The sequence below is a fragment of the Asparagus officinalis genome, chromosome 8 (assembly GCF_001876935.1).
Source record: "Asparagus officinalis chromosome 8, Aspof.V1, whole genome shotgun sequence".
In the NCBI taxonomy this organism is placed as follows: Eukaryota; Viridiplantae; Streptophyta; class Magnoliopsida; order Asparagales; family Asparagaceae; genus Asparagus; species Asparagus officinalis.
In genome coordinates this window covers 46,481,628-46,500,670 of record NC_033801.1, presented here as the reverse complement: position 1 = coordinate 46,500,670, position 19,043 = coordinate 46,481,628, and the positions used below count along the sequence as shown (strand labels likewise).

Below are 19,043 nucleotides of genomic sequence, written 5' to 3'. Positions count from 1 at the left end.
TCTAAATAAAATTAATTAGTGAATTCAATTCAAGATTTCTTATTTGTCTACCTGTTTTACCTTCCTCTTTCTAGATTTGATTTCTCTCTTGATTTCACTTTTCTTAATTTTATTTTGTTCCCACTTCTATTTATTTTCTTGATTCTATTTCTTTTTTGCGTTTTTAGTTTCATCTTTGTTTTCTTTTCTTTTTATTTTTTCCCCTCCTTATCTCTTCTCCTCTCTTGTTTTAGTTTTTTTATTTATTTTGTGACAATTTCCTCTCTCCTCACTCTATTTCACTCCTCTTTGTCCACTCATTTCTAGAATCAAATTTAAAATTTGTAAGCACACACATTCCTTTTGGGTTTGACATCTAATTTCTATACTATAACTTGAAAGTTGTTCTCTTGTAAATTTTGTGCATGTTTCTATGCCCTTATCGCCAAACCCCACATTTTTTTCGATTATTGTGTAATTGTACATTTATGCTAATTCTAAGAGAATATGACAAAAATATATCTAAAATGGTAGCTTAGGGGGTTTGTTGTAATTAAAAGTTCGAGGGTTTCTCCCACTCTCTCTCCCCTTTACGTTGTAGAGCTCTCCCACTGTTGCTCTCTCCTTGACATTGTAGCACATAGAGTCAAGTGCAAAGAATATTGTTTATATTTTCAAGAGTAAAAGGGAAAATAAATTCAGTTGTTCACCTAATGTCAGTTCCTGTTTCACCTTTCTTTGATAGTAAATTAATCTCATTCATTTCCTTTAGAGCAGTAACCAACCCTTGAAGTGATCCTATACATATTGCTTTATAAAGCAAATTAAATATGGAGTTCGACCGCATTTTTGGGCAGCACGACAAATTGCTTTTGATCACAGCTATAACTCAAAAAAAAAAAAACACAATAAATAAATTTTTTCCAAAATTATAAACATTATATGTAATAAATAATTTGCAATAAATATTTTCTTCTAAAATTATAACATTTTATTTGCAATAACATTATAAACATTTTATTTGCAATAAATAAAATTATAACATTTTACTTACAATAAATATTTTTTTCCCATAATTATAAACATTATATGTACATATACACACACACACGCTAACTCAAAAAAAAAAAACACACACAAACAATGAGCATCAATAAAAATTTTGATATCCAAAGTGATTATTCTACCTTTCTAAGCCTAAGTTGATTGAACAATTAAGCCCAAGAAGTATTTTTATACTTAATGACCTAAGCCCAATTTGATTAGGATTCATTGGCTCAAAGCTCATAACAAAGTCATTCATGTAGCAAAATGAGCCGCCACCTCATACCCGTCATTCTCTATATATATTATAAAAACTCCATTTAGAGGGGAATGTTACTCTTAATTGAGAAGACCTTTTAAAATTATAAATTTTTATTTATAAGAAATAATTTTTTTTCTCCTTTTAAATTTTCTTTCCTTCTTCTTTGTTGATGAAAATGAAGATTTTCCTTCAAAGGGTTAGCCCCTTGTAGTGTAACTTTTCATTTCAACTTTTTATTTTTATTTTAGAATTGCATGTTTTAGAATTTTTTTTTATTTTTTTATTTTTATGTTAGTAGATTATATTTATTTTATGCTTTGTAGTGTAGATTTACTTCCATGCTCTTTTATTTTTTTAGTTAGATTCCCTTTATACTCATATTATAGGTTTTTGTTCTCTTATATTTTCTTATTTTGTAGTTAGTGTAAGTTTTCATTTTCCCGTTTTATTTTTATTTTAGAATTGCATGTTTTAGAATTTTATTTTCTTGTTTTTATTTTTATGTTGGTAGAGTAGATTTATTTTATGCTTTGTGGTGTAGATTTATTTTCATGCTCTTTTATTTTTTAGTTAGATTCCCTTTATACTCATAATATAGTTTTTTTTTGAATTTTTTTACAATCAGTTCCCTTTGGTACCCCTAAAATCAGTAAAATTAAACAAAACCTTATTTTCACTTTGGTACCCCAAAGTTCATCCGCCTCTTCACTTTGATACCCCGGAGCATTTTCCTAACACTTTGATACCTTAGAGTTGCGCTCCTATTTTACCCTGATACTCTAGATTTTTTTTTACACTTTGATATCCCAAAAGTTTTGAATCTCATACTATGATGCCTCTATCTAGGTTGTGTTAGATTTTATTGTAAATTTTGAATCACGCACGTAGCAACTAGATAAAAAGGGCCTAAATGTATCGATCTCATGCTGAGGATGTAATTTTAATTTACTCGAAAATCTCGCATAGTTCAGATGGGGGTATCAAAATGAAATGTGAGTGGGACTTTGGGTCATCATTAATGATGGTCAACTCATTATCCAATAGGAGGTGGACACCTCACTTGTCCCCCCTATTGGTTCCATATTTTGGATCCCTGTAGCAAAGCTCTTAAAGGAATACTCTGGGGTATCAAAGTGAAACGAGGTTGAAAGCAAAATTCAAAACAAGCGTTGAATTCCTCATCTCTTAATCGCAGCCCAGTTCAGATGCGGCCGGGTTAAGCCCACTTGAAGCCCACCCCCAACAAGGGGCAGCTGTTGGGCTTTTGTCTGAAGCTGAAGCGGAAGGAATCCGAGCTCTCGCCTCTCTCCGAAGGGGCGAAGAAGAGAAGGAAAGATGCGGGAAACCACAGGAGACCCACCGGTCAAAGAGACACTACTACTTCTCGAAACCACCTACCATTCTTCTTCCCTCTTTCTCTTTCTTCTTCTTCTTCTATTATTAGTTTCAGTCGCTGTATTTGATTCCTATCCCTGCTTCCTCTTACTACTTCCTGTTCAGTGGGGTGTTGATATTGTTCCCTCGGGCCTCCCACGGCGATGGCGGGAGGCAGCAACATCCATGCGAAGCTGGTAGGTGTGCTGATCCTCGTGTTATCTCTCGCAATGTTTTCGTTCGAGCCCTGACCCAATTTTTTGTCATGTTGTCTGTTGCTTAATTTTCACTTAATTTGGAGGGATTAAGTGAAATTTACCTCGTATATAACTAGTTGGAATTTATATTCTCACCCATCGATTATGTCCATGATTATGGGGACTCATTTTAATTATGGGTTATTGATTAAGCTACTACCTAGCTATGCTGCCTGTTACTTCTACCATCAACTTGTGTTTGTATCCTTTATGAATTGTGCTTGTATCAGACACCGACACTCCTTGCGTATGCACATATATTTATGCGTACTAGGTGGGATGCACATGGTTAAATATCACCATTGACTACAAGGGGTGACAGATTCCTGAAAAAATGGCAAAAGAAATCAAGATTAAGCGGAAAATAACTAAAAGTAGTGGTAGGTATAAATACCTAAATTAATATGATGTATCAGATGTCAATAACCATTTTTTAAATTAATAGGCTATTCAAAGAAATTAAACATCATATTTCTGATTAATTTAGATATAAAACTGTTATTTGTTTGGAAATTACCTAATATGGTGTGTTCATAGGATGAAGTTCATCTTATTGTACATTTAGAATTATTTGGACAATTGAAGTAGAAATACTGAAAACCTTCATTTCTTGGTTTTGCTAATAATGTTTTAAGAAAAATTGAAATAGGAGTGGAAATTGAAAAGTAACATGAATTGATGGGCAATAATACCTGATGCAATTCTAGCACATAGGTCATGGCGCACTTAACATAAAATAATGTGCATATAAAAAACATCGTGTGGTAGGTCAAGAATATATTATAGGTATGCATAGGTTATTGGGGCTTGCTTGCAAATATAAAAGGTTATGGCCTCTATAGAAATTATAGGAAAGAAAATGATTCTACCTTCACCTTATTGCTGCTTCATGTATTCAACAGCCATCCAAAAAGAATTTTTATTTAAATACTTCAGACTATCTATTTGAATATCAATACAAAATTTTGAAAATTAAATAGTTGTGATTAAAAATAATTTCTTGGATCACACCCCATTACAATTAATATAAAGCACTCTCAGATGAAAAAATATGCATACAAGCTAGTAAATAACAAATATCACCATTTGTTCAAAATGCACATTATTACTAAAGAATAACAATGAAGACAACAATGTGACATACCTATTGAAGGAGATACCTGTTGAAGGAGAAACATAGAGAGAGATGGAGGAAAAACTGCTACGAAAAGAATTGTGTAATTTATTGGTGTATATATGGGCATGCGAGATGATGTATTTTTTTCTTTATAGGAGTTTATTGTTTGCACAAGAGCTATCCAACAAATAGAGTTAACATGGAAGTTGATAACATGGGAATTACATGTTGTACAAATATATTTTTATTGATTAGGATATCTATTCTGATCCAACTTCGTGGAAATTCTATTCACGTGGAAATTCTATTAATATATGTTGTATAGCTAGACCGTTGAACGTGGACGATATAGCTTATGATCTAACTTTGTGGAAATCTGTTCACATGGGCAAGGGTGGATTTACCTTGGATGAAGTGGTGTCATGCGACACCACTTTATTTGAGCGAAGCTATTATTCTTATGAAGAGTATGTGGATGTCTAGTTATTACTTGTTATGACAACTAATATTACCTGTTCAAGTCCTAACATAATCAAGAAGAAAGATTTTTTTTGCTTAATAAAATTTGCATGCTTCTAAGTGTTAATGAAACATAATATTTTGCATGCTACAGGACATGTATTAGAAAAAAACACTCAGCTATATTATATGTATTACCCTATGAAGATAGAGGGAAGTCTAAAATAGGTGGGACTTAAATACATTCATCATGTGATAAGATAAGAAAAAGTTTGTTCTAATAAGTTGGATTCAAGTCTTTTCTAATATATACCCTATCATTTGAAGTTACTAAAGTGCAATTCTGCATTTATTAGTATTACTAATGATGCGATTATGTACCTTTTACTAAAATATGAAAATTCATCAAGACAATTATAAACTTTTTTAATTATTGGCTAAAAGGGCAATTTAGTCCCTGCACTAGGGCTTCATACTCAAATTGGCCCTTGTACTTTACTTTTCCTCAACTTGATCCCCGTATTGGGGCTTCATACTCAAATTGGTCCTCTTACTTTATTTTTCAACTTCGTTCATGTACCAGGGCTTAATAGTTAAATTGGTCCCCCTAGTTTATTTTAAATTTTAACGTTTTGAAGTAAACTACCAGTAACTTTCAACATCACACTAAATCTCCTGAGAAATTTCAAAAATCATACTTAACCTCCAATAACTTTCAAAAGCACACTAAATCCCCTATAACTTCTAGTTTTTTATATCATACTCCCCCAATAACTTTTGCAGACCCCCAAAGTTAGCATCATTACATCTAATGTGGCACATGCATCCCACGTGACTTAAAAAGATCAAAATACCCCTTAAATTATTTTAGAAAACTCTTGATGACCTTTTTATATTTTCAAGCCTAAAATTAGAAACCTCTCTTTTTTTGATTTGTTTTCCTCTTGCTCGTTCAGGTTAGGGTCCTGAACCCTAATTTTTTTTCTTTTGCTGGAATTGTCCTTGAAATGTCTTTTTATGTTGTTTTTTGTTCTAATTTATGGGGGTTATCTACATAAAGTGAAAACTTATTGGGGATTTTTGCAAGTCCAAGATTTATTTGGGATTTGGTGAGATTTGGAAGTTATTAGGGGTTTAGTATGATTTTGAAAGTTATTGGGTGGTGTAGTGTGATTTTTGAAATTTCTTGGAGGGTTTAGTTTGATGTTGAAAGTTATTAAGAGTTTTTTGCATAACACTAAAAGTTAGAAAAAAGTAAGGGCACCGATTTGAGTGTGAAGCCCAAGTATAGGTATTAAGTTGAGAAAAAAAATAAAGGAGGACCAATCTGAGTGTGAAACCCCAATATGGGGACCAAGTTGAGAAAAATGAAATATGAGGACCAATTTGAGTATGAAGCCCCATTATAGGGACCAAATTAGCCTTTTATCCCTAATTATTAAACTATATGGTGACACCACTTTTTAGAAATCCTGGATTCGCCATTGCATATGTGTATTATAGTTAGGATAGGATAATGGAAGCATATACCTATTAAAGTTTGAAATCTGTTCACATGGGATAATAGGAGCTAAAGCTTATACACATATATTAATTAGGATAGGAAAATAGAATATTATACCTGTTAATTAGGATATGATATGATAATAATGTAATATCCAATAGGATGAAGGGAATTTTTGTCCGTGGAAAGATATTCCCAAACTCACACTTTTAAAGGTAGTACGGTGTGCTGACTTATGTAATATATATTTCAATTTATCACACTCCTTATAATTGGGCGCATATTCTGCACTTTACATCCACTTTTTGATACTCTTTGAGCATGGCTCAAGGTTATTTCAATCCGTACACAGTTTAAAACTATGAATTTAAATGGTTGTTGGGTATCTAGTTCAAAAATGGGTCATTTGGGTATTTAGTTAAAAAATGAGAGGTTTTCAATTTATAATCTATATAATAAAAGAAACATATACATGTTTTATCTTGTGACACGCGAATGAAAGAATCAATATTGATATTTTGTAAATTTTTATTTCAGAGTATATGTGTGTGTATGTGTGTGTGTGTGTTTATATATATAGATGCGCGCGCGCGCAATACACACACACCGTGCGCGTGCATACGCACATGCACGCATGCACACGCACACCCACACACGCACGCGCGTGCGCTCACACACGCACACGCACGCACGCACACATGCACACGCACGCACGTCCGCACGTGCGCACGCACATGTACACGCGTTCGCACGCACACATACACACAACACACAACACACAGATAGAGTGGTGAGGCCCACACATTTTAATGTGACTCGTAAGGTGGGCCTCACCAAATGGCTATCTCTTAGTAGCTCATTTTATAAAACGAACCGCCACCTCATACCCATTATTTCCATATATATAATATCCTGTATGACTGTATTATACCATTTACAAACTTAAAATATGTGATAAACGTGTGACTGAAGATTTATAGTGATACAATTTATCTTAGCATGTACAGCTCTCTGTTTGTATTATATATACCCATCATATGTACATGAATGTTATCATGATAACTTTTGAATCTTTTCTTCATATTTCTTCTTCTTGGAGTTAAACAGTTTCCCTTTCTTATGCATGTAATCATCAAGCATGCAAAAATGTAACCAATTCTGACTTGTGGTCTCCTTTAGATGCTTTAATTGGGACTCTCATAACAAATTAGTTAATAGTCTTCTTTAAGCTTTTTTTGTATATCTCTCGAGTTTTATGATACTGTGATATACATGAGTTGATCTTTAATGGGTTCTGTTTCCACATATCTTATCGTGGGGCAGCTGCAACTATTGTTGTGTATGACATCTCGAGCAGAGTAAGTTCATTTAAAGAAATTGTTATATCTCAACCTATTGTTTACATTATTTATTGGTTAATTTTACTTCAGAGGTTTCGAAAAGAACAAACATGAGCCCTTATTAAGAAGAAGTCTAATAGCAAGCATTTCCTTGGAAGATATTAGTTAAACTGATTTTTCCTTGTTACAGAGGATGATAAGTAGCTTTGCTTATCTTAAGATTAAGATTTCAAGCTGTTGTTAATATTACATAAATCTTTCTTTAAAATTTCTAGTGAGTCAAATGGTTATTGAATCACAGTACATACCAATATTCTGTATAGTTTAAGATGGTGTCTCCTGATTTGAAATCTGAAGGTTTACAAAATTAAACATGTTATGTTCTTTATTTCAAGAAACTTTATGTGATTAGTGCATATTATGGCTAGAATTAAATAGATTGGAGAGATTAGGTTAGGCATTCAAATCCATAATTTTGGGAGGTCGGGTTAAGGAAGCCATGTCTTTGAATATAGAAGACCTTACTCAATCTGAAGAGATAGGGTAACATAAATGAGAAAGGTGAGTTGGGAGCTGAAGATATAGAGTGATTACAGTTGGAAAATAGAAACCTTAGTATCATGGTTCATGCCATTAGAGTCAGTTGAGAGGCAAGTTCATGTCTGAACCTAATTCTAAAATTAACATGGCATGCATGGGGAGTCCAGGTTTGGATGTTTGAGATGGGCTTGTAAAAAAATATTAGTGTCTTTGTTATTTAATTCACTGCTAGGGAAAGGAATGTGGTTGATATACATAAGGAGTTGTTCAAGTATGGTGTATGGAATTGTGTTGAAATAAATGGGAATAGGTTTTAGGGATGGATTTTAGCAAGTGCCCCCCACATATCACTCCGCAAGCTTCAAAAAGTCAAAATCTTTTTTCTTCTATCCTATAGTATCTTGGCTGCATTCCTCATAGTAAGAAGATAATATACGTATAAAAATGGTTATCTGTAAATCGACTTTTAAAAGTTCTCCCTTCAAGTAGAGCATAATTCTTTGGAAAAAATATATTGACTATTATATATTATGAATAAAAAGCACAAGTTATATGAGATACAACACAACATATATTCAATAGGCCTATACATTCTCTTGGTAATTTGGTTGATTAGATATTATGTATTTATTATAATAGACATAATCAGCAGATGCTATCTTATCTGTTTGGCGCTGGAGCATATACTCTTGTGCCTTCTTTTGGGTACTGCTTTTGTTAATATGAATTTTTTATATTCCTTTCTCAACACTTCAAATTAATGTCTAGTTATGCTAGGGATTGAAATGTGTTGGTTGGGGTCAGAACTTTGACCTCACTCACCATTTAGGTGAGGGATTGAAATGTGTTGGTTGGGGTCAGAACTTTGACCTCACTCACCATTTAGGTGACCCAAACATGACCTCTCTATTGACAGGTTAACCAGATTTTGAAAGGTCTGATTAGATTAAATTGAGTTTAAATAGGAAAAGGAAAGAGCTCAAACATGACCAGTATTGAACTAGCATTTTAATAATATATGTCAAAAGTAAGACTTGAACTAGCACGAAAGGCACAAATATCATTTGCCCTTGTGGGACAGACTAGTATAGTGCATGGGCATTGCTCATGTACCCACTTTCATGGTTATATGTAGATAATAAGCGTGCATTGGAATACTAATTATCTGTATGTATATAAATGTATGGTACCCACATAATACTGTTAGATATATCTTAGTTTCTCGGTTTCTCTAAACATTAATATAATTTACATAGTATTATTTAAATAATCCATGTAAACTATTAGTATTATTTAAATAATCCATGTAAACTATACTTTTTTAGTTTCTCAGTTTTTCTCTGAACCAATAAATTTTACATAGCACTTTTAGAGTTTTCATAGGTCCTCAGGCTCCCTCTAAACTAAAAAATTATACATTATACTCATACGTCCACTAACAAGGTTTAAAATGTATTGCTATGCAAGTGGTTTCATCGTCATCCACACATGTAATGAGTTTTGTGGTATCCCTCGATCCTCTCTCTGAACATACACTTATTATTATTATTCTTTTGTTATCTTCTTTTTAAGAAGTAATATGTTATTTTCTTTGTTTCACATACATTTGTATTATTATCTTAAGTTGTAATTCGTCATATAATATATCGAAACCTTAAAAGACATAAGTCAAATTTCAAATTCTAATTATTTTAATTTTTACCGTGAAAATTTTCTAAAATAAATCATATTAAAAGATGATTTAGATCAAGACAGATAAGAAACTTAAACTAAATATAAAAAAGAAATAAATTTAGCTATAAAAAGTTAGTAACTTACCATGCAAGAATATTGGTTATATGGAAAATATTTGGACCCCCTATTGGAAGCGAACCGTTGCTAGGGTTTGTCACTCTACATAACAAAAATCATTGATAATATTCTCCAAAACGGGCATAATTAAATAATAAAAATATACTAAATTTTAAAAAAAGTAATATATCATATATAGTCTGTTGGAATAACAGAAGAATTCTTGTAAAGTTTGAAAAGGAAAACTTTATTTCCTTTTCTTTTAACTTCATAGTCAAATAGTTGTTATTTTTTTCAATAAAATCTTATAAATGCTTATATGAGAATACATATGATTATCCTAATAATAGCTGCTTTTATATTCATGTATGTTAACTTCATAGAAATTAAAATAAAATGGTCAAATGCAAGTTGTCACTTATGAAAACTTTAGGGGATTTTCCCATGATTCCTTCGAAACTATAGATTTTAATTAATGTATCCTACATAATAATTAGAACATTTTTCAAAAATCCATCAAAATCATTGGTAAGATGCACGTTTTATGCAAAGAGTTGAGGTATGAAAAGTTTAATGTTAAAATGCATATCATATCTTTCAAATGCATATTATATCATTCTTCGCAAAAATGAGTTCAAAAGAAAACAACAAAAAGATCATGTAAATTTTATACATACTTTGGAGCGACATCTTTTTTGGATTCTCCATTCTGAAGTGTCCTTTGACTCTATGATATTCTCAACATGCAAATCTTTTTTCTTCTGTTGTTTTGCAATTTATTACAAGCTAATTTATATGCAAATTTCCTAATCCACATCGTCAGCTCTTTATTAGTTTCGGGTTAGCCCTTAGGCCCCATTTGGCAAAATGTTAAGAAAGATGAATTAAAGAGAAGGATTAATGTAGTTTGCCCATTCGATAACCTGAAGGACTACATTATTAATCTGTTCAATAAGTTTTATTTTAGGCCTTGTGATCAGTTTTAGTGTTTGGGAATAACGAGGATTTTAACTATTTTCTTTATAAATAAACATGTTAACTTTTAATTCTTCTAAATAGGAGTATTAGTAAACCCTTCATTTTGAGGGGTTAACTCATTTTAATCCCTTTAGAGGGGTTAGCTTAACCTTTATGTATTTTTTATATTTGGCAAATTATGGAGGGTTAACTCACTTTAACCCTTCTACAGTTTTTTTGTGTTTGGCAGGTTAGGAAAGGGTTTAGTCTCTTTAACCATTCACTTAACTCATTGCTGAACATCACCTTAAGGTAAACATGCTGAACCATAATTTCAATATTAGTTATAATTTTAAAATTAAAAATACCAACGAAGATACTTATAATTCTGGCAATTTGTTTTTAATGTCGTATCTACAATCAATGTCCATTGAATTGAAGCAATAGAAATCCAGAACTACACATTCCATTGACCTTCACTTAACTTATTATCTGATCCTCACCAAATTAACCAGGCATGAAAAGTAAAATGAATCCTTTGCCTAATACCCCTGAAGCAACCATCACTTATTACAACAACGAATACACATAGACATGACATTAAACCTGCAATTACTAATATACATCCACTAATGAAAATATAATAAGAAATATGAATGGAAGGAACCCATCACCAACTCTACCGAGCTCATCCGTCGAACCATCCACCGACTCTACCGAGCTCATCCGTCGAACCATCCACCGACTCTACCAAGCTCATCTGCCAAACCCTCCACTTGGCCCCTCTGCTTCCACCAAAACCTTCACCGCTACCACCTCAAAATCCACATGGCCCACTGCATGCCGGCTCCACCACCCGCTCCGAACCTACCACAATCACCTTTACCAGATTCGCCTCCGCCACCGTTGCCGAGCGCACTTTTGTGGCGGAACCAGGTCTTTTGATTGCCAAACCTCAGTTCCCTCGAAGTTTCTTGGATTGGCAAATCAAAGGGGAGTAGCAGAGGAGAGATAGAAGGGAGTTGAGAGGTGTTATATAGGTGGAGAATTCTGTTGGGATAGTGAATATCCTTGGACATTAGTTTGATCATTAGTGATAGTGAATTTTGTTGTGTGAATGGAAGAAGATGGGAAGGGGAGTTATATAGGAGGTGGAGTGAAAACGGATGAGACTTGAGGGGGGTCTTGTGATCCAAGGGTCTGGTGATCCATTAGTTGGAGGCACGATTTCCTTATCACAGTTAATTACTCCCTTATTGAAGAGGAATTGTGATGTTTCAGTGATCATCAATTTACTATGTATTAATATAAATTAATAAATTTATTAATATGCTTGCATGCTAATCAACATTCATAACTTGCTAGAAAAATAAAAATAAATTAATAAATTAAATATTTATTTAAAGGACTCATGACATATAATTGAATATTTATAATAATGTATATATTGCATTTACTGTAGTATTTATCATATTGAGTTTGTATGTATGTATGTATGTATGTATGTATGTATATTTATATATGTATATTTATGTGTTTTATAATGGTGAAACACAAAATTACATGGATGCACAAAACAATGTAAATGTCACTTCTATAAATTTGAGGCATTTTCGGAAGAATGTCTAAACATGCAACATGCTTTTATAGGAGTATTAGATAAGTTTATTTGAGGGCCTTTAGTAGTTGGCTTTTTTTTTTATTCTGGATTGAGCCTCGCAGAGTGTTTTTTCCCCATTTACCTTGTGCAATAAGCTGTTAATAGCTTATTGTTCTTAGTAAAAGTTCACTTTCTTCATAATATTTATATTGTTCACTATGATGGTTATTGGTGACATCTAATACGTATCATATGATATTTTTCTTTCAGGAATCATTTATTCGAGCAAAAAAATGGGTTCAAGAACTTCAGAGACAAGGTGAGTCATTATCAGATGAATACATCTACTTTTTTTGAATGTGCAGTAATCTATAATATGCCCTATCTTATACCTTGCTAATTATTGCTATTGCAATGAATCTTTCTGCATGTATTCATTGCTTTAGGAAGAGCTAGCAATAAAGTCCTTTTCCTGTGAAACAGATTGTTTCAAGCAGATTATCCGTGTATAAGGGGGTGTTTGGTTCACCTACTTTATAGAAAAGTTTTGGAAAAACACCTAACAATGCCATTATCGTGAATAATAGATTTCTGTAGATTTTTATAAACTGTGTTTGGTTCCAAAGAAATTGTTGAAATGTATTCTATAAAGTAGGGAAAAATGTATTATTTTATAGAAATCAACTTCCTCCCTAATTGGGCGGAAATTGTAAGGAAATATGTCATTTATGTTAAAATAGTAATAAAGTATACCCGTACCTCTTTTCCATAAAATTTGAAATTGCCTAGAAATTTAAAATTGCCTACATTCTTGTATGAGTTTTACTTTTCCATAAAATTTTCTTATCCAAACGAACAAAAGAAAAAGGAAAAAAAAAACCTATTTTCCTTAAAGTTAGAAACTCATTTTCATATTTTGAACCAAACAAAGAAATAGTAACAAACGAGAAAAATAGTACTTTTTGAGTTCTATAAACTTCTCCCGCAAATTTTTATGGAAATACAAGGAAACTAATTTCTTGATAATTTTCCTTTTTTTTATAGAAATCGAACCAAACAGTCCCTGGGGTGATGAACTTGTTGCACCCCAACAATGTGAGGAACAAACTTGGCAGGACTTGCCAGTTAAGGAAAACAATAATGCTAAACTGTAAATATACACAATCATACATGGAAATTTGGGTATGAGAAGGTAACACATTTTCCTAAATGAAGTACCACAAGTCAGACCCATTCTTCTAGTCACAGTGACATAGGTGGACCTCATGACTCCTTTATCTCTGGGCAGCTCATGATTAATACTCAATAGCCCATGTAGTCTCAATATACACAAACTAGCTCAATCATATTCATAGAAGATCCAAAATTTATTAGTGACATGCTAACAAATTAGTCTAATATATGCACATTATGCTTATTATCTAGTCTAACACACAAATGTTATGTTGCAACTATAGTTTTGCAAGCTCATGAATATACAGGTCTCTAAACAAGATAAAACGTCTAATCGAAATACAAAAATAAAAAACAGATTTTTTTTATTAAAGCCTAGTGAAACTGATAAACCTTGGAATTTCCAGAATGATATCCAACAATGCACATAAAATCCTTAACTCCTATTGCAGGATGAGCTATGGGTCCAGTAAGTAAGGAATCATCTTAAAGTAATATATGTAATAAAGTAGCTTGTGTCAATAGTTCATTGTTACTGTTTAATGATCTTGTTAGACGAATAAGATAAATTATTCACATACTTTTTCTTGTGAGCACTGAAGCCTATTAAGGATATTGGGGCATATGTCTTCTGTACACTGTTATTGTTCACCTGCTACATTATTTTTGTACGTTAAATCATTCTAAATTATATATATCAACTTATGTAGGTAATCCCTATTTGGTCATGGCATTGGTTGCTAACAAATCTGATTTGGAAACCAAGAGGATGGTGGACGCAGAGGTATTAACTAAATATCATTAGCTGATTCATTATACATTTAATCTTTGAACTTGTTGCTGCAGTTATTCTTTGGTACTTAGAGATCTGAAAGACATAACTAGACTGATTGGTAGTTAAACAGGAAAATCAAAATTCTCTTAGAAAGGTAAATGAATAGTGAAATTAAGTCTAACCTTGAAGAAAAATTTCCAATGCATTATATAATCATTCATTTAACTTCACCAATTATCAAAGCTGTATCTGCTTACCAATCACAGATACGGATACGAAAATGCCTTGATAAGGAGAAATTATGTCCATATCCGTTAAAATCAAATATGGATACAGATATACATGCAGATATTTAAGCATATACAGAAAACAGATATGAGAATAGCTTATAATATTGAAAAATATATAGTTCATGTGATATAAGAGAATTCATTAATACATTTGTTATCTAAAAAGCTAAGATTAGATCTCCTAGTCATCAAAATTAACGTCAAATCCATTAATCTAAGGATTAAAACTATCTAAGATTGAGGGATGCATGGTTCTTTTTTAGTTTAATTGGATAGTTTGTCATTGTATTTATCTTCTAATTGGGCCTTCATACTTAATTGCTTGGATGACTAGTCATGCAATTAAATACTAATTGGATTGTTGATCATTTCTAACGTCTTTTGTCAATTTAAGTTGTATATTTTTATTCATTTTTAAGCAATACAACTTAATCAACATGCACAACTTAATCTTTTCAAGAACTGCCAAATGTTTTTATGGGAAATGATCAATACGTTTTTTATGTCACATCATCTAAACCTATTACGTCAATTAATAGAAAGCATTAGAAGTAATTACCAATCCGATTAATGTTTAATCACACGACTAGCTATCCAAGCAATTAAAATATAGGTGTGAATGTCCAATTTAAGAATGATCTCATTTCAAATACTGGCAAACACACATATTATCTTAGTAAATAAGAATGATCTCATTAATTGCCTCCTTCCAATTGTAATCGAAAGATTAAATAAATGTTTTACATTTTGCATAGATCCTTAAGTTTTTATGGTACTAGATCTCTCTCCTTGTCCTATATGTACGTTTGCATGTTCACTGTTTTTTTGGGGTTATCTTTCACATATGATCTTCTGTCAAACAACATCTAGGATGATTATCCTAAATTCAACTAGTGAATACCTAAACATAATAATCAACATGTAATACCAAATTTATTAATAAGACAGATTTATAGTATCAGTTTGCCAGATCATCAAGGGACATTCATCATACAAATTTTACTTTTCCTATCTTATCGGCATGATGCTTTGCTCTCCTTTTCTTCTCTCTCATCTTGTCTCATAACTGATTGTATCCATCTCATCTAGATCCTTCCTTAACTGATTGTATCCATCTCATCTTGTCTCATAACTGATTGTATCCATCTCATCTTATCAGCTAATTCTTTGCTCATAACTGATTGTTTTCCATTCTTCTATCTCTCATCTTCTTTGCGCTCTCTACTGACCCTTCCCTTCTCACAACATTCATTCTTTTTTCCCTCTCCTTAATCTTTTCCTTATTGTCAGTTCTCCCCCCCAGAGGGCTCTTCTTGTAAATTAGTACGATATGGATAAATTGCTATCCAAGGTCTTAAATATCAAATATCGAGAAAATATTGGACTGCCAGAATCCATTTTGGATTGCGAATATCAGGAAATATCAAGCATATGTAGTAAATATTGTAATGTCATTTCAAGTGATGTATAGATATAATATAATGTCCTAAAATGCAATCTAAACATACTTCATGAAATCTAAGCATACGGAAATATAAATAATATGTATTTTAGATCACTAACCAATTATAGAAACTTACTTAGGAAAAAGAGCCTATTAGAATTCTGCTAAAAAATCTTTACACTTTACAGGGCTAGAATTTTTGCTAAGAACATTAAAAAGGTTTTGGAAAACTATATCGTTTTGCGACATGCCATATAAAAGAATACATCGTCAACATGTTGGCTGACATATCAGCCATGTCAGGTATATATCACCCAGAAATTTCCAAAAAGCAAGAAAGAATGTTGAGACCATATTGTTTGTGGCGAGCCTTATAAAAAAAATATTGGCTGATATTCATTGGCTATGTCAGGGATATTTAAAGCAATGTGTGCTACCGACAATAATCTTCTAATTAGTTTTTTTTAATATATCTCATGGTACTCTAAACCTGTAGCCTGATCGAGATAACTCATTATGACACCTTTTAGTATCACGCATTATTAGCTGTCTGTCCTCTGATACCTTCATTTTAATCGTACGAGCAGCATCTTCATCCTTGTAATATATGATTTCTCAGACTTGTTTTGTTTTATCAGGAAGGAATGCAATATGCTCAAGAGAATGGCCTATTTTTCATTGAAACATCTGCTAAAACTGCACAGAATATCAATGAACTCTTTTATGAGATAGGTGGGTTTTCTCAAAGTATAATATCTTTTACCTTCAACCTTTAAGACATTGTTGCAGTATTCTAATCATCAAGTTTCTGAGTTCATCTACAGCAAAGAAGCTGGTTAGAGACCAACCTTCACGGTCTGCTGGGATGACTCTGTATGATGGATCACTCAGAAGCAGAAGATGGTTGTTTTGTTGTTCTGTGTAATGCACACAAGCAGTAGTTGTGACTTATATTTGCATTCGGTGCAGACCCCCCCTCAAGTTACAGTATCACAATTACTGCCAGGTGAATCTCGTAGATCCTTGGTTCTGCATGCGCGCAACTGATCATTTTCTTTATGGAAGATATTTCATGTACGGATGTGAACTTCACATTTGATGCGCCTGTCATTACTGTACATATACCAATGCATTTAACCTCACTCCAAAGTACTGACACAATCACTATGGCAATGGAGTTATATTTATGTTCTTAACCTGCTTGTGTGGAAGTCTTTATACGGTGCGGTGCGAGGAATCGACGGGAAGAGATGCCGTCAAGCTGCTGTATTGCGTTATCGATGATATTGTAACAATCTTCTCACTGACAAGGAAAAACACTGCATTTCTTCTTTGACGAGCCCTCTGAAATCCGTAGTGCCACGTATGTTGAGGCTGTCAGACGTTTTACTTTGAATTAACGTCTAAAAATAACTTTTATGGACATCCGCTAATGTCTAAAATCACTGTTCTAATTGCTTGCAATTTCCAGCGAGTTTCCCTATCAACCTCGTGCTTTCTGTTTTTTTTAGTAACTTGCTTATGAACATTTAACCCTCCTATTAAGTATGCTTGTATTTGTTATCATGATGTTTGTTCAATATCATCAACTACTAAACTAAGTACTGTTTCCGTCATCTTTTCGACTTCCTTTTCTTTCATGTAAAAAATAGTTTGGGTATCTCAATGCTAAGGAACCTAATAGAGGAGCTTTTTCGGTGGCCCCTACATCTTCGACCGCACTTTTAACTCCGCTCGTGTATGAAGATGCCAGCTAGTAACCAAACTTCCGTCCGTCACGAAAAGGATCTGCTACTTCTCTGGTGGAAATTGGTAACGCTGCTGTTGTCATTGATGAACACCAGGAAAAAGATTTGACAGAAAATGGAGAATCGGTGTGAGGAGATGATGACGATGATGATGATAAAACGTGTGAAAGTAGCTCCCGCACTTCATAATTGGGGGTTCGTTCGGAAGAATCTCATCATGGCCCCTCCACCACAACATTCGCTTTCAAGAACCCTATCTCTTTCTTGTCTATATCTAACCTTCTCTTGTCTATATCGATAAGCTTCTCTTGTCTGTAATTGGATTGCGGCACGCATCCGCAACCTCTTCTTCTGCAGGCTCCATCCTCACTATTGGAGCTCCAATTCATCTCTAGCTAGCGGACCTGTGCTGCTCGGCAATGGGAAAATAAATAGAAAGTAGGAAAAAAAATTAAAATTGGAGAAAAGTATTGTTTCAAGTACTTTTCCATGATTCTATTTACAAATCTTTAGTGGCGTAGCCAGAAATTGAAGGTTGAGGTGACACTTTTGGTTTTTCTAGAAAAAAATAATACTAGGATAGTTATATCAATAATTGCATTTGATCTAATCTATTTAATATATACGAAAAAGATAAGATTGTAACTATTCAAAATTTACTTTTTCAAATCCTCTAACAACTCATTTCCCTTCCTAAAAAAATATCTACGTACAGAAGATTTGAAGTTAAAATCTTATGCTCTAACGGGGATGGGCGTAGGCCGGTTCAAATTGTATTTCGAATCGGCCTAGCTCGCCCTAGGTCAAGACCCGCCCAGCCCACAATGGGTCAGGCCTAATCTAGCCCATGATATATCAAGCTGTGAGCCGGATGGGGTTTTGCTCTAACCTGTAAATAAAAAAGTAGGCCCTGATAATGCCCGAATAGGCCCACGCCATGGTCGAACTGTTGCGCGCAGCGAAAATTTCAGCAGCACTTTGGCAGCACAATAAGAGAGTCAGGTCACAATAGGAATTCCTGTTTCACAAAGGAAATAAAAACTTTAAACAAAATATCTCAACAAAGTGGGATATCAGCTCTTCCTCTCATCAGTTCTAGGACTGACATGTCGAGGGAACCTAAATAAGCTATTACAAACCACACAACCAGCGAGATAAACTAATTTTACGTGGTTCAGCAAATAGCCTATGTCCACGGGGCAAGGAGGGGGGAGATCTACTATTTGAGAAAAGAGAATACAAATTGGGTTTACAATCTCACAATTTAAACCCCACACAAACTCTCAACTCTCACACAAAGGGGATGCCAAAACCCTCTCAAAATCAGCGCTATTCTTCACCAAGCACAGCCACTTTTCCCTTATGTACTTGCTCCCAGCTGAAAAAAAT

The 19,043-nt window shown here is 33.3% G+C and overlaps 1 protein-coding gene across 2 annotated transcripts; it reads left to right on the top strand.

Moving 5' to 3' along the window:
* Positions 2,576-17,522, top strand: LOC109822713 (ras-related protein RHN1-like). 2 transcript variants are annotated; one of them, XM_020388945.1, is made up of 6 exons: positions 2,584-2,654; positions 2,784-2,856; positions 12,495-12,543; positions 14,108-14,181; positions 16,545-16,638; positions 16,731-17,522. In XM_020388945.1, the coding sequence occupies exons 2-6, from the start codon at positions 2,824-2,826 to the stop codon at positions 16,829-16,831; spliced, it is 351 nt and encodes a 116-aa protein (XP_020244534.1). In that variant the 5' UTR covers positions 2,584-2,654; positions 2,784-2,823; the 3' UTR covers positions 16,832-17,522. The 2 variants fall into 2 exon arrangements, with proteins under 2 accessions (XP_020244533.1, XP_020244534.1); XM_020388944.1 differs by having other exon boundaries at positions 2,576-2,856.

Excerpts from the sequence above, each read along its gene's own strand:
- LOC109822713 (XM_020388944.1), top strand. The coding sequence starts at position 2,824 with ATGGCGGGAGGCAGCAACATCCATGCGAAGCTG. Across the intron at positions 12,544-14,107 it reads TCAAGAACTTCAGAGACAAG|GTAATCCCTATTTGGTCATG; the intron begins GTGAGTCATTAT and ends CAACTTATGTAG. Across the intron at positions 16,639-16,730 it reads TGAACTCTTTTATGAGATAG|CAAAGAAGCTGGTTAGAGAC; the intron begins GTGGGTTTTCTC and ends GTTCATCTACAG.